Here is a 15,626-nt window from a genome sequence, read left to right on the forward strand (position 1 = left end):
TTTTTCATTTTGGCCTTCTGAATGTTTTGAGCTTTACATCCCTGATGTAAAATCAGTATGGTTAATGTACATGGAAATGGCAATAATGGAAAGCTGCTAACTGGACTTTGCTACAAGCCTCCTAATATAGCTGAACATGAAGAGGATGATATGCTGCAACAAATTAAAAAGGCAACAAAAACAAGTCATGGTCAAAAGTGTTAGGTCCCTTTAAATTGTTCCAGAAAATGAAGTAATTCTCCCAGAAAATTATTGCAGTTACATGTTTTGTTATACACGTTTATTTCCTTTGTGTGTATTGGAACAACACAAGAAAACAGAGAAAAAAAAGGCAAATTTAACATAATTTCACACAAAACCACATAAAATAGGTCGGGCAAATGATTGACACCTTGCCAAAATTGTGGGTAAACAACTTTGTTTCAAGCATGTGAAGCTTGTTCAAACGTGATTGTGGCAAGTAACAGGTGTGGGCAATATGAAAATCACAACTAAAAGCAGATAAAAAAGGGAGAAGTTGATTCAATCTTTGCATTGTGTACATATGTGTGGCACACTAAGCATGGAGAAAACAGAAAAAGGAGAACTGTCTGAGGACTTGAGAACCAAAATTGTTGAAAAATATCAATAATTTCAAGGTTATAAGTCCATCTTTAGAGATCCGGATGTTCCGCTGTCCAAGGTGCGCAACATAATCAATAAATTTACAACACATACAGTCAAATATGGTGGCGCTTCAAAGATGTTTTTGGGTTGTTTTGCTGCCTTTGGTCAGGTACCTTGACTGTGTGCAAGGAATCATGAAATCTGAAGATTAGCAAAGGATTTTGGGGCACAATGTAGTGCCTAGTGTCAGAAAGCTGAGTTTGCGTCCTAGGTCATGGGTCTTCCAGCATGACAATGACCCCAAACATACTTCAAGAAGCACCCAGAAAATGGATGGAAACAAAGTGCTGGACAGTTCTGACCAGCAATGAATCCGGATCTAAATCCCATTGAACACCTGTGGAGAGATCTTAAAATTGCTGCTTGGAGAAAAACATTAAAATTTGAAAGTTCTCAGTGGTTGATACAATGTTTTCAGTTAGCCATTAGTCAGTAAGCTTTCGAGACTACTCAGGTCTCTTCATCAGATATAGTATAATACAAAATCTGAAGAGTCACATATTTATACACAACAGGGCACAGGAATAATGCAATAGATAAGACAAGTGACGTGAAGCAGAACTATCAGTATGGGAGAGGGAGAAGCAGTTGTGGCCGTAAAAATGTTTGGCCACAAGTAGATCTATTCTTTTTTTTTCTTTTATTGTGTGGCGATGAGAATTCATCATTTTTTTAAGTTTTTGCCCTGTCTCCCCTACATACAGACCCCCAGTTGGACATTTGGTACATATAATTAAGTTCATTGTGATGCAGCTGAAAGTACCTGGGATCTTGTGGTCCTGATGTGAGTTGGGAATCTTTATCTTGTCCATGGTCATTATAAATGGACAGGTTTACATTTACAGTTGGTGAGGATAAATTTTGTAAGTTTCACCACAAAGGTGAAACTATCCTCCCGGTCAGTTTGCTTTCCCTCCCAGTACCTTTTAATTCTAACAATGTTAGGTTTCGGGGAGATTATACTTGTTCCTTTTATTTTTGGTTCTCCTTAGCTTGCCTTCTTTGCCCTATATGAATGTGTTTTTGTTTCTCATTCAGCTTTTTTGTATTTTACTTCATACTTTCCTTTCCCCTTGTTAAGAGTGTGTTGCAGCCTCCCCTCTGGTTCCTCTGGGGGTATGAGAAACTCCTCAATGGCTTATTAGTTAGTTGGGTGTGTGGTGGTGTTTTTAGGTGTGCAGCTAGGGCCTTTCTAGTCTCTACAGAGACTAGTTGGGTGTAGTTGCGACATTCTCCCCTGTGTGGGTTCTCTGGTGCTTATCAAGATCCGATTTCTGGTTAAAACATTTCCCACATTCTGAACATGAAAAAGGCTTCTTCCCAATATGAGTTTTGTGATGTTTGGTAAGAGTTGATTTCTCTGTAAAACATTTCCCACATTCTGAACAGGAAAAAGGCTTCTTCCCTATGTGAGTTTTGTGATGTTTGGTAAGAGTTGATTTCTCTGTAAAACATTTTCCACAATCTGAACATGAAAAAGGCTTCTCCCCTGTGTGAGTTCTGTAGTGAATAATAAGATTCCATTTATTTTTAAAATATTTCCCACATTCTGAACAGGAAAAGGGCTTCTTCCCTATGTGAGTTTTGTGATGTTTGGTAAGAGTTGCTTTCTCTGTAAAACATTTCCCACATTCTGAACAGGAAAAAGGCTTCTTCCCTATGTGAGTTTTGTGATGTTTGGTAAGAGTTGATTTCTCTGTAAAACATTTTCCACAATCTGAACATGAAAACGGCTTCTCCCCTGTGTGAATTCTCTGATGTTTGATAAGATTTGATTTCGTTGCAAAAGATTTTCCACATTCTGAACAGGAAAATGGCTTCTCCCCTGTGTGAATTCTCTGATGTTTGATAAGATTTGATTTCTCTGTAAAACATTTCCAACATTCTGAACAGGAAAATGGCTTCTCTCCTGTGTGAGTTCTCTGATGTGTGATAAGAATTGATTTCTCTGTAAAACGTTTCCCACATTCTGAACAGTAAAATGGCTTCTCTCCTGTGTGAGTACTCTGGTGCCTAACAAGATCTGATTTCTGATTAAAACATCTCCCACACTTTGAACAAGAAAATTTATTCTTCACTGTGTGAATTTTTTGAGGTTTAAGAAAAGACTTTTTGAGAGGAAAACTATTTCCATATTCTGAACGTGAAAATGGCTTCTTTGCTTTAGGAGCAATTTGTTTTTTAATGCTTATTTTGTGACTTTGATTTTCCTTAGTAGTCGGTAATGAATCAGAAGACAGGACCTGTTTCAAAGGATCAGATGACAGATCTTGGCTGTGAAGCGATGATGGTAAATCTGGAGTAATGGCATTCACTTCAATTGTATCCTGTTGGATCTGAAAATTATCTGATTTGAAAATTGAAGATGTCAGCTGTCCCTCTGATCTCCTGGTACAGACATCTGCCAAGAATAAGAACAATTATTATTTTTAATAAAAAATCCTTGAATTTTATATGTTTTAACATTTCTACTTAAATTGTCCGTAAAAAGGCAAGTTATATAAAAAAAATTCACTTATTCACCAGAACAATGACTGTCTAATAGAAAACCTCATAGGATGGACCAGTAGAACGTAGTGTTCAACTGTTTTTTCATTCTGCCTCCCAAATATGGAATAAAAAGCCACAAAATGATGTTATGTAGGCGAAAATAATACCAATAAAAACTTCTACTCATCTCACAAAAAACAAGTCCCCACTCAGATCCATCATCTGTCAATGGAAAAACAGAAGTTTCCACATTATTAGTGGCTCAAAGGCTTTTGAAAAGCAACATGGCTTCCATAAACCAATCTAGCAATATCAGCTCTTCCAAAGTCAGATATCCTTCTCGCTTCTGAGCTTTGCAGTAGTTTATGTGCCTAAATCTCATTTAGCATCCATGTATTTGGTATTACTATAATGAGAAGAACCCACTTAATTTATGGTGTGTGTCTCCTGGAGCACAATCTGGGCACTATGTGTTGGGTAATAAAATGGCATATTTGCAATTTTCACTCTCCAACATCCACTGCGTGCTAATTTCTGGAGAGTGACTGTGGAGTCAAAATAGTCACTACTCCTATAGATTATTTCACTGAGGGTTATAATTTCCAAAATGGAGTCACTTTATGGGGATTTCTACAGCTCTGGTTTTCTGCCATTTTGTTACATTAGGGCTTCTGCAAAAGGTGTGTCCCATCTCCTCTGGGACATCTACTTCTCCTCCTGCATCGACTTGTGTGACGTCTGCTTTTGTCACCAGGCACCGTCTTATTCATTCTGCAGGCGGCGCTGGTGATGGAAGAGACGTCAGAACCAGAAGCTCTGGGCGGCGAAGGCTCTGTTAAGCCACTAAGATTAGGATTACTGGGACCAATAGTACCATCCAGTCTGGCAGTATGGGTGTATGTGCTGTCCAGCTGGAGTAATCTGCTCCCTGCTTCAGCCATTTGGAGAGAACCACACCCTACTAAAGCTGAAGGCATATTGCCGGAAGCTGCCAGATACAGCCTTGTTCTCCTCTGGTTCAGTCCTCTGTGCTCAGCTCCCGGCTTGTGTATTTGTTTCCTGTTGTGACCCCGGCCCATTTACTGACTACTCATGTCTTCTGAGTTTGTATTTTTTCTATCCTTTTGGTTCTGACCCGGCTACCTGACTATTCTTCTTCCGATCTCACTCCACAGAACAGCAGGTAACACCGTGGCCCAAGCCTAGGGATCTCTGTGTTAGTCCAGATCCATGTAGAGGGGTTAAAGGATGATGAGCAAAGTAATTTGTGTTTATGACGTAAATTTATGAAGTAATTTATGTCCTCCCTCTGTCTAAAACTGAATCTGTCAAAAACTGAACTACTCGTCTTTCCTCCCTCCACTAACCTACCTATGCCCGATATTGCCATTTCCGCTTATGGCTCAACCATTACTCCCCAGCAACAAGCCCGCTATCTTGGGGTCATTTTTGACTCCGACCTTTCCTTCACTCCTCACATCAAATTACTCGCTCGTTCATGTCATCTACACCTCAAAAACATCTCAAGAATCAGGACTTTTCTAACCTTTGACTTGGCAAAAACTCTTACTGTAGCTCTTATACATTCTCGTCTGGACTACTGCAACTCCCTCTTATTAAACTCTCCCCTCTCCAATCCGTCCTTAACGCAGCAGCCAGGATCATATTCCTCGCCAACCGCTACACCGATGCCTCTTCCCTGTGCCAGTCATTGCATTGGTTACCCATCCAATATAGAGCTCAATTTAAAATTACCACGCTTACCCACAAAGCGCTCCATGCTTCAGTACCCCCCTACATCTCCTCCCTTGTCTCAGTCTACCACCCTACACGTGGCCTCCGTTCTGCCAGTGACTTAAAACTAAAATCCTCCATAATCCGAACTTCCCACTCGTGTCTCCAAGATTTCTCGCGTGCTGCGCCAATTCTTTGAAATGCACTACCCAGGACAGTTCGATTAATTCACAATACCCACAGTTTCAAGTGGACCCTAAAAACTCATTTCTTTAGACTGGCGTATCGCCTCCACACACTATCTGTCCATCCCAGTTGTCCGTCCCAGTTTTCCCCCAAATTAAAATCTTCCTCAAGTTCAGGTTCATACCAACCATGCACATAATAGCCTCGGTCAGGGCTGCACACATACTGGCAGGCGACCAGTCCATGTATTATTTATCCTATTTAGTATATCAAGGCTGCATTATACAATATATGTACATTCTACCTTTTGTGTCTCCCCCAGTTCCTCATAGACTATAAGCTTGCGAGCAGGGCCCTAACTCCTTTCAATATGAGATATGCTTATTCTGTATTGTTTGTATAATTTCCCCCTAAAATTTGTAAAGTGCTGCGGAATATGTTGGCGCTATAAAAATAAAAAAAATTATTATTATTATTAATTTGTGCAATCTGTAAACGGGTTAGATAAGGCAAGCCTATTCGTGGTGGCCATCTTTTGAGCTTCCAGGTGACCATGAACAGCGTCCCCAATACATTGTGTCTGCGAACTATTCCAGCAAGATCTGCATTCAAATAGCTAAATGGCGCTCCTGCCCTTCTTAACCTGCCATGTGCCCAGACAGTAGTGTACAACCGTATATAGGGGATTGTCAGATTCAAAAGAAGTTGGAAAATAATTTGTAAGGTTCATTTGTTTCTTATTATCCTTTATGAAGAATTCCAAAGTTATCACCACATAAAGTGATTTGAAAAATGGGGCCTGATTAGAAACACAAAACTGGCTGCAGGAAGGGGTTAAATCAGAGGATTACAAAGTCAAAAACTGTGACTATAGACAATAAAACATCTACTGAAATGATCAAACTCAACAGTCTTCATCAGAGAAAAATGAGTAACTAGTGGTGAAACCTCTCCGTGGTAATTGGAGTATGGGGCTCGGTGGCTCTTGGCAATCTAAACTATCGTAAGGGACAATATTTTCTGTCAGATGAGTTTCAAGAAGAAATATTAGACATTTAAAGTGAACTTTTTATAATAGTGCAGAGCTGAGGCGTCTTAAATTTAGATCTCGGGCATTTGGAAGAGGCAATGGAGACCTTTTTGAAAGACTACCAGGGAGTTACAGACTCACATAAGTGAGGCCGGCCGATCCCACCACAATGAACCTGTAAAAAAAGAAAGAATATAAAAACACTAAACCGGAGTCACACTCATTTATGGCGGACCATTGGAGCTACTATGAGTTCTGACCAGGAGAGTAGAGAATGTATTAGTGCCCCCATTTCAGGAGAGATTGTGCAGTAATCTGAATTTATTAGGATTGAAAACATAATGGAATTTATGACGTGGAGTGAATCCATGAAACCAGGGCTGGAGCCAACACATCTCCTGCAGGCGTGAATAAATGTATATTACAGCCATCAGCCACGCACAGCTTAGAGATATATCATGGCACAGGTGTAATGTTTTCTGTATAGTTTATCACAATCCTGTTTGAAGTTAGTTGGTTTTAAAAGAAATTGAACAGTCAGGATAAAGGGAAACTCTGTTGTTATTGTACAGAAATTCACACGTGTCCCTCACTGCACATTTAATGTTGTTGATCAAAAAAGTGAAGTTTGGCCAGAAAGACTGGACCAGGTCTTGTAGGGACCATATGAGCACATTCAGCAGCACAGAAGAGGGAGAAGGTAGATTCATCCAATAAGATATCAGGGATCTAGGAAGCCAACAGCATCATTACCCTCCGCTTTCTCTTAGAGGCCCATCATAATATTTTTCTTCAAGTGATTTTCTAATTTGTCAGCACATTCTACGTACGCTGTCATTTAGCTTTGTAGTTTACAGACCTGGGCAGGTAACGGTCAGCATCATCTAATCTCAGGGGGTAGGTGGATCTTCCAGGTTGTAAGTGCTATACAAAAGGGCTTTCACAATTTTCGCAAGTAATTTGAACATTTTCGGATGGAGGAGAATGCTGTCGTCTAGCGGCAAAATGGTGATCACACGATTGTGATACGGCCGGACTACACCACCGATAAAGCAGCCACAGACAGGGACTGAGAAGAATTTGTGACGACTTCTCTGTATTTAGTGGTTACTACTCACCTGGGTAGTCATATGTAGGAATCTCCTCTTTACACTGCTCATCACCCCTCACATATATCTCTGTAATATTAATATGGGTCAGATCTTCACACTGAAACAAATATTGTAAAAGTCACAAACAGACAGAGAAGTCACATCTATGATCAGCTCTAATCCTGCCATCTCCACCGTTCTCATTACACAAATATAAAACAAGACTGAACACAAGACCTTCACAGCCGTCTACACATCATAGGGGAGATCTCATGACACCTTCTCTCCATCTACCTGATGATCCTGAGGAACATTGGGATCTTCTTGTTTACAGTCATGTGGAAGAAGAGGACGGGGACATCTCTCTGGCGTTGTCAACTTACTGGATAGATCTGGAGAAAACACATGCAAGGACTGAATTCATTCTTTACATACAGATAATTATAGGCCGCGTGTATTTAGTCCTGTCTATTACCTGGTGATGTGAGGGGCTGGGGAACCTCCATCATGACGTCCTTGTACAGATCTTTGCGCCCTTCTAAATATTCCCACTCCTCCATGGAAAAATAGACGGCGACATCCTGACACCTTATAGGAACCTGACACATACAATGATACAGTCATCTCCCCGATCCCTTCATAGTGTTACTGTTTAATGTCCCAGCATTCCCAGCAGTGTCACCTCTCCAGTCAGCAGCTCAATCATCTTGTAGGTGAGTTCTAGGATCTTCTGGTCATTGATGTCCTCATGTATCAGGGGGTGAGGTGGAGGCCCCGTGATTAATCTCTGGTTATGGAGAGACACATTAATAAAACTCACTCCAGACATTTCCAGAGCCCTCGCCTCTCCAGTTCTGTCCATCTGTTATTCCCATATATAAGAATGATGTAATGTGACGTCATCAGAATCTCTCACCTCTCCAGTAAGCCGAAAGAGGATCTCTAGGGTGAGGTGTAATAACCTCTCCGCCATCTTGTCTCTGCCCATATCCATCTGTGATAGGTAAATCAGGAAAATTCTCTTATATAGAATATCTCCACTGAGAGGATCGGAAACTGCAGAGAGAAGATGATGAGCAGATGTAACATCATAAAAATCCTGTGTAATAATACAACTATTGGAGATAATGAGGGGAAACATATAAGGAGATTTATTATTTTACAGAATTTCGTTTTTTTTCCTTTACATCTAGTAATAAAACCTTTATATTTTAGGCCACAGACAACAAGCAGTTTCTTCCTCGGAGACTGCAGCTGAATACGTTTCTCATAGACTCATCTTCCATAACGCTAATTCTCGTCTAATTTTCTGACACTGGAATTGACATTGAGAATAACCTCGGCACTCAATGGTTCTTATAGAAAACATTTTTTTTAATGCAGTCCAAAAACAAAAGTAAACGTTTCGGTTGACCTGAGGACATTGCTGCATTGACGACAATGGAGACATGGGAATGTGCCCATTTTGGGATTCTGCAAGAACCATTGTTTAGGACCTTGGTGCGCTGTGCCCAAATCGGCACATACCAGAGAGTCTGTAATATTGATTGCTCTCTTAAAACACGGTAGGAAGGGTTGTTGGAACGCAGGGATCGTGGGATAGCCAGTTTGTAAGATGTTCCTGTGTTTCCTAATGGTTTTATGTAAGATGTAGGTGAAGGGGTGGAACGTGTGAACAAAGGGGATTCTGTCCTTAGTGTTTGGACGATCAGTTCTGGAATACAACGCCTGGGGATGCAAGAAGCTAGGTGGATAGCCTCGTTCAGTGAATTTGGTTATCATTTCTTGTAACCTCTGATTGCGGATAGTTTCACTGGACACTATCTGTTTGACCCTCTGAAATTGTGATGTAGGTATAGATTTATTCATCGACATTGGATGATTGCTAGAAAAGTGTAATAGGCCATAGCGATCGGTGGGCTTGGAATAGAGGTCAGTTGTTAGGTGGCCCTGTGTATCCTTGATCCTTGGAAACTAACACTGCTTGAATCATATGTCATGGTGAAGCTCAAATCTGGCCATGCGGAGTTCAGTGTGGAGAAAAACCTCTAAAGATTCTAAGGGACCCCCCCATATGCAAAAGATGTCGTCTATGAAACGTTTCCAGAGAATGGAATGTTCTTGAAAAAGTGGATTAGAGTAGACCACCTGACTCTCGAAAGCTGACAAGAAGCAATTTGCATATTGGGGGGGCCACATTGGTGCCCATCACTGTGCCCTTCACCGAAAAGCCTTAATAGGGAGTATGACCTACTGGCCTTTATATAAGGTTTTTTTATGCTTGGAGTTTGGTTCTCATTGAACAATTGGTATAAAGAAACTTGTCACCCAGGGATCTTATGTGACCCTATGTTAAAATGTATTTTACATTTGGAAATGTGGTCTTCAATTTGAATAGGTCAATAATATACATGTTTTGATCTCCATATCCTACTCAAATATTGTCTCCTTTATTGCAGATTATTCCTCTCTGACACATTCTTGTCCACTCTCCTGGATTCTTCTCCACTCCATCAAAGGCTCTGGCTCATGCCCATGGGGTCTTATGCTCTATACTGGTGGAATGCACGTTCTCTCACTGGCACTCAAACTTCCGGCTCACTGGAAAGCATTTACACCGGCTTGTGGAACGCACAGCTTCCTGGGAGAAGCGCGTCACTTCCCGTGACATCACACGTGCACTTCCGGAGTTCACACTATACAGCCCTGTAGGATTGGCAGCGATAGGTCAGCCGCCCTCACTAATCCCGCCCCCCACCTTTAGATATCATCCTGCCCCTAACAACGCACACAGCACCAGGAACTAGCGGTGGACACCGCATTCCTCTAAACCACTACGTGCAGCACCACTTTACAATGGGTACGGAAAGTATTCAGACCCCTTTAAATTGTTCACTCTGTTTCATTGCAGCCATTTGGTAAATTCTAAAAAGTTCATTTTTTTCTCATTAATGTACACTTTGCACCCCATCTTGACTGAAAAAAAACAAATGTAGATTTTTTTTTAAATTTATTAAAAAAGAAAAACTGAAATATCACAAGGTCATAAGTATTCAGACCCTTTGCTCAGACACTCATATTTAAATCACATGCTGTCCATTTCCTTGTGATCCTTCTTGAAATGGTTCTACTCCTTCATAGGAGTCCAACTGTGTTTAATTAACCTGATAGGACTTCATTTGGAAAGGCACACACCTGTCTATATAAGACCTCACAGATCACATCAGACCAAATGAGAATCATGAGCTCAAAGGAACTGCCCAAGGAGCTCAGAGACAGAATTGTGGCAAGGCACAGATCTAGCCAAGGTTACAAAAGAATTTCTGCATTACTCAAGGTTCACAGTGGCCTCCATAATCCTTAAATGGAAGAGGTTTGGGACCATCAGAAGCCTTCCTAGACCTGGCCGTTCAGCCAAACTGACCAAACGTGGGAGAAGAGCCTCGGTGAGAGAGGTAAAGAATAACCCCAAAATCACTGTGGCTCAGCTCCAGAGATGCAGTAGGGAGATGGGAGAAATTTCCACAAAGTCTGGGGTGCAGAGTGTACTTTAATGAGAAACAAAATGAACTGTTTAGAATTTACCAAATGGCTGCAATGAAACAAAGAGTGAGAAAAATTTAAAGGGGTCTGAATACTTTCCGTACCCACTGTATATAGAATGGAGCCGGTCTACAATAATGTACTGCGTCTGCGCTACTTCTCATGAGCTAGAAGTCCGATAATGTCCATCCCCTAGTGTGCATGTGTTTACACTGAAACGCCAGATAAACTGATTCCCACCGTGCCAGTAGTACCCGGGACTGCGTATGCCCGTAGTTGTGTTACACGCTGAAGCACATCTAGAATCATTCTGAGACTGCGCATGTCCATAAGCATGAGTTCCACGCTGAAGCGCATAATGGATTTGGATTGCATTTCACCAATATAGAAAAGTCCTGTCTCTGAGGTCAGCGTCATGGGAGACTAAAAACAAGTACTGCACATCCTCCCATCATGCAATAGGCATGTAGATCTACTTTATCACTACATAAAATATGGGATGATGGCCAAAGTATATTCCTAAATGGTCAAATTTGACCCCTATTACACAATTAGAAATACACAAGGAACCCACACTTGTTAGTTACTTAATAGTATAAGTGGGATATAACTGATAAGAAATAATTCTGATATAGAAACTCAGATATCTCGATGAAGTACAACAATATGTGAACCCCATTCACAGGGAACAATGAATGAACAATGACAGTAGCAATGAATAGAGTATAAAATCCAAAAATGTAACCCAGAATGGGGCTGTATTCACACAAAACAGGCATAGGAAATTTGCTCATTCAGTCCCTTAGGGTCTAGTGAATCCAATCTGGAAATCCACTCACTTTCCTTTTTGAGGATACATCTATTGAGATCACCCCCTCTCACATTGGGTTTAAACTCAATGATACAAAAGGAGATGTCTCCGGTTTCAACTCGATGTACACTGTTCATGTGTCTCGCTAATGGGGTGTCCCGACCTTGGCATATATCGCCCAGATGCTACCCCACCTTACTCCTAGATTCCCTCTTGACCTTGCCTACATAATCTAGGGGCAGGTGCATGTGGCCATATATACAAGTCCCGAGGTTTTACAGTTGGAATAATCCCTCTGAACAATGGTTTTACCAGTAGAGGAACAAGATTTACATGGTCTCATCCAATTACACGTGCAACATTCTCCACATCTAAAGAAACCGCAGACTCTTCTATCTAGCCAAGTCCCTTTGGTTTTTTATAGACACTATGCACTAAATGGTCCCTAACTGACTGACCAATTCTGAAAGTTATTGTGGGAGTAGATCACACAGCACCCTCAGGTCCGCGTCGGCCACAAGTACATCCTAGTGTTTTCTGAGGATATTAAAGATACCGTTACTCAGTTCCTATTACCAGTGTTATCCCATCTTTTTCTTGCTCTCTTGGTTAGGTATGGAGGACTGTCTGTCTCTCCTGTTTTTCTGCAAACAATCGTGCGGAATCTAAACTGTACTGTGGGTACCTTTTTCCATGAATCTGGTGTTAATGTCTATTGTCTGTATATTAAAATCTGTGACATTAGAACAGTTCCTTCTCAACTGTAAAAATTGGCCCTTGGGTATTCTCTTTTTCAGTGGGATGGGGTGGTGGCTATCCCATTTCAATAGTTTATTAGTGCTTGTAGGTTTATGGTAGATGAGTGTCCCTAGGGTCCCATCCCGTTATTTCTAGATTAGTACATCCAGGAAAGGCAACTGGTAATAATTAAACTCAGATGTAAATCTAAGGCCATCGCTATTGATATTGAGTTCCCTGACAAATGCAAGAAACTGTTCACTCTTCCTTGACCAGATGATAAAAATGTGGTCAATATATCTATACTGTACCCCAATATATGGATGTCATCACTTATGATCATCCCTGAATATTGTGGTTTCCTCCCACCAGCCCAGGAAGAGGTTATCATACGAGGGGGCACAGGGGCTCCCCATCGCAGTACCGCTGAGCTCGGGGGAAGTACTTCCTGTCAAAAAGAAAGAAGTTAAGAGTAAGAGTGAATTTTAGAAGATCCTCCATGAAGTCATTATGTCTGCTACACTCTATTGATCTCGATTTCAAGAAATGTCTTACTCCTCTGATATCATCCTCGTGCGGTATATTACTGTACAAAGCCTCGATATCTAGTAAGGCCTGCTCCCCTACATGCATGTATACATGCTCGAGGGTCTACATGTAGGGGAGCAGGCAGAAGGAAACCCATTTTCCAGAAGAATCATTCCAAGTGCAGGACCTCAGGCGATACTGGGGGAACATTATACTGTGTGGGGGCATCATACATACTGCATAAGGGGCATAATGGGGGCATCATACATTCTGCATAAGGGGCATAATGGGGGCATTACACTGTGTGGGGGCATCATACATCCTGTATAAGGGGCATAATGGGGGCATTACACTGTGTGGGGGCATCATACATCCTGCATAAGGGGCATAATGGGGGCATTACACTGTGTGGGGGCATCATACATCCTGCATAAGGGGCATAATGGGGGAATTACACTGTGTGGGGGCATCATACAGCCTGTATAAGGGGCATTACACTGTGTGGGGGCATCATACATACTGCATAAGGGGCATAATGGGGGCATTACACTGTGTGGGGGCATCATACATACTGCATAAGGGGCATAATGGGGGCATTACACTGTGTGGCGGCATCATACATCCTGCATAAGGGGCATAATGGGGGCATTACACTGTGTGGGGGGCATCATACATCCTGCATAAGGGGCATAATGGGGCATTACACTGTGGGGGGATCATACATCCTGCAAAAGGGGCATAATGGGGGCATTACACTGTGGGGGCATCATACATACTGTATAAGGGGCATAATGGGGGCATTACACTGTGTGGGGGCATCATACATCCTGTATAAGGGGCATAATGGGGGCATTACACTGTGTGGGGGGCATCATACATCCTGCATAAGGGGCATAATGGGGGCATTACACTGTGTGGGGGCATCATACATCCTGTATAAGGGGCATAATGGGGGCATTACACTGTGTGGGGGGCATCATACATCCTGCATAAGGGGCATAATGGGGGCATTACACTGTGTGGGGGGCATCATACATCCTGCATAAGGGGCATAATGGGGGCATTACACTGTGTGGGGCATCATACATACTGTATAAGGGGCATAATGGGGACATTACACTGTGGGGCCAGTAAAGGGGTCCTGTACTATGAGAACAATACGTTTCCTCCCTTCCTGTCTCCATAGTTGGGTCGTATGCATCTATTACAGGAAACAGAACAAAAACCTTATGATTCTTATAAAGGGGCAACACAAGACCCCAAAAGAGTCTCCGTGCTGAAGGGGTTAATGCCCCCTGCGCCCAGTAATGGGGTCTCCACATACCTCCACCTGCAGAGCCGCCACCACATATATGGCTGCTCTGTGCGCACAGGAGCTGTGATGAGGTCACAGGAGGGGAGGAGTCAGGGGTCACATGATCAGGGGCCTCAGTGGATGCAGGACTCTGCTGTGCTGGTTGTCATGGTGCTGGATGAGCTGCAGTTTATGTGTGGGGTCAGGAGGGGTTTACAGTGTGGATGTAGCAGAGCCGTGTGTGTACGAGGTGTACGGAGCAGAGCCGCGTGTGTACGAGGTGTACGGAGCGGAGCCGCGTGTGTACGAGGTGTACGGAGCGGAGCCGCGTGTGTACGAGGTGTACGGAGCAGAGCCGCGTGTGTACGAGGTGTACGGAGCAGAGCCGCGTGTGTACGAGGTGTACGGAGCAGAGCCGTGTGTGTACGAGGTGTACGGAGCGGAGCCGCGTGTGTACGAGGTGTACGGAGCGGAGCAGCGCGTGTACGAGGTGTAGGGAGCGGAGCCGCGCGTGTACGAGGTGTACGGAGCGGAGCCGCGCGTGTACGAGGTGTACTGATAGAGCCGCGTGTGTACGAGGTGTACGGAGCAGAGCCGCGTGTGTACGAGGTGTACGGAGCAGAGCCGCGTGTGTACGAGGTGTACGGAGCAGAGCCGCGTGTGTACGAGGAGTACGGAGCAGAGCCGTGTGTGTACGAGGTGTACGGAGCAGAGCCGCGTGTGTACGAGGTGTACGGAGCAGAGCCGCGTGTGTACGAGGTGTACGGAGCAGAGCCGCGTGTGTACGAGGTGTACGGAGCAGAGCCGCGTGTGTACGAGGTGTACGGAGCAGAGCCGTGTGTGTACGAGGAGTGCGGAGCCGCGTGTGTACGAGGTGTACGGAGCGGAGCCGCGCGTGTACGAGGCGTGCGGGGCGGAGCCGCGCGTGTACGAGGCGTGCGGGGCGGAGCCGCGCGTGTACGGGGCGGAGCCGTGCGTGTACGAGGTGTGCGGAGCCATGTGTTTGAGGTGTATGGAGCCGAGCCGTGTGTACGGAGCGGAGCCATGTGTGTACGAGGTGTACGGAGCGGAGCCGCGTGTGTACGAAGTGTATGGAGCGGAGCCGCGTGTGTACGAGGTGTACGGATCGGAGCCATGTGTGTATGAGGTGTACGGAGCGGAGGCGCGCATGTACGAGGTGTGCGGAGCCATGTATTTGAGGTGTATGGAGCAGAGCCGTGTGTACGGAGCAGAGCCGTGTGTACGAGGTGTGAGGAGCCATGTGTTTGAGGTGTACGGAGCGGAGCCGTGTGTGTACAAGGTGTACGGAGCAGAGCCGTGTGTGTACGAGGTGTACGGAGCGGAGGCACTCATGTACGAGGTGTGCGGAGCCATGTGTTTGAGGTGTATTGAGCAGAGCCGTGTGTACGGAGCAGAGCCGTGTGTACGAGGTGTGAGGAGCCATGTGTTTGAGGTGTACGGAGCGGAGCCGTGTGTGTACAAGGTGTACGGAGCAGAGCCGTGTGTGTACGAGGT

At 43.8% G+C, this 15,626-nt stretch overlaps 1 protein-coding gene across 1 annotated transcript; it reads right to left on the reverse strand.

Annotated features, from left to right (window-relative positions):
* Nucleotides 1–248: 248 nt before the first annotated feature.
* LOC141244121 (uncharacterized) lies at nt 249–14,209 on the reverse strand. The gene is made up of 7 exons (XM_073668984.1): nt 14,142–14,209; nt 8,114–8,253; nt 7,880–7,984; nt 7,673–7,796; nt 7,492–7,589; nt 7,225–7,315; nt 249–3,067 (listed from the first exon to the last, which is right to left on the reverse strand). The coding sequence occupies exons 2-7, from the start codon at nt 8,189–8,191 to the stop codon at nt 1,875–1,877; spliced, it is 1,689 nt and encodes a 562-aa protein (XP_073525085.1). The 5' UTR covers nt 8,192–8,253; nt 14,142–14,209; the 3' UTR covers nt 249–1,874.
* Nucleotides 14,210–15,626: the final 1,417 nt, after the last annotated feature.

Source organism: Phyllobates terribilis, unplaced genomic scaffold (genome assembly GCF_046119375.1).
Source record: "Phyllobates terribilis strain yellow unplaced genomic scaffold, ASM4611937v1 Scaffold_1458__1_contigs__length_281995, whole genome shotgun sequence".
NCBI lineage: Eukaryota > Metazoa > Chordata > Amphibia > Anura > Dendrobatidae > Phyllobates > Phyllobates terribilis.

Excerpts from the sequence above, each read along its gene's own strand:
- LOC141244121 (XM_073668984.1), bottom strand. The coding sequence starts at position 8,191 with ATGGATATGGGCAGAGACAAGATGGCGGAGAGGTTATTACACCTCACC. Across the intron at positions 7,985-8,113 it reads TCTTTCGGCTTACTGGAGAG|AGATTAATCACGGGGCCTCC; the intron begins GTGAGAGATTCT and ends CTCCATAACCAG. Across the intron at positions 3,068-7,224 it reads TCCTACATATGACTACCCAG|ATGTCTGTACCAGGAGATCA; the intron begins GTGAGTAGTAAC and ends TATTCTTGGCAG.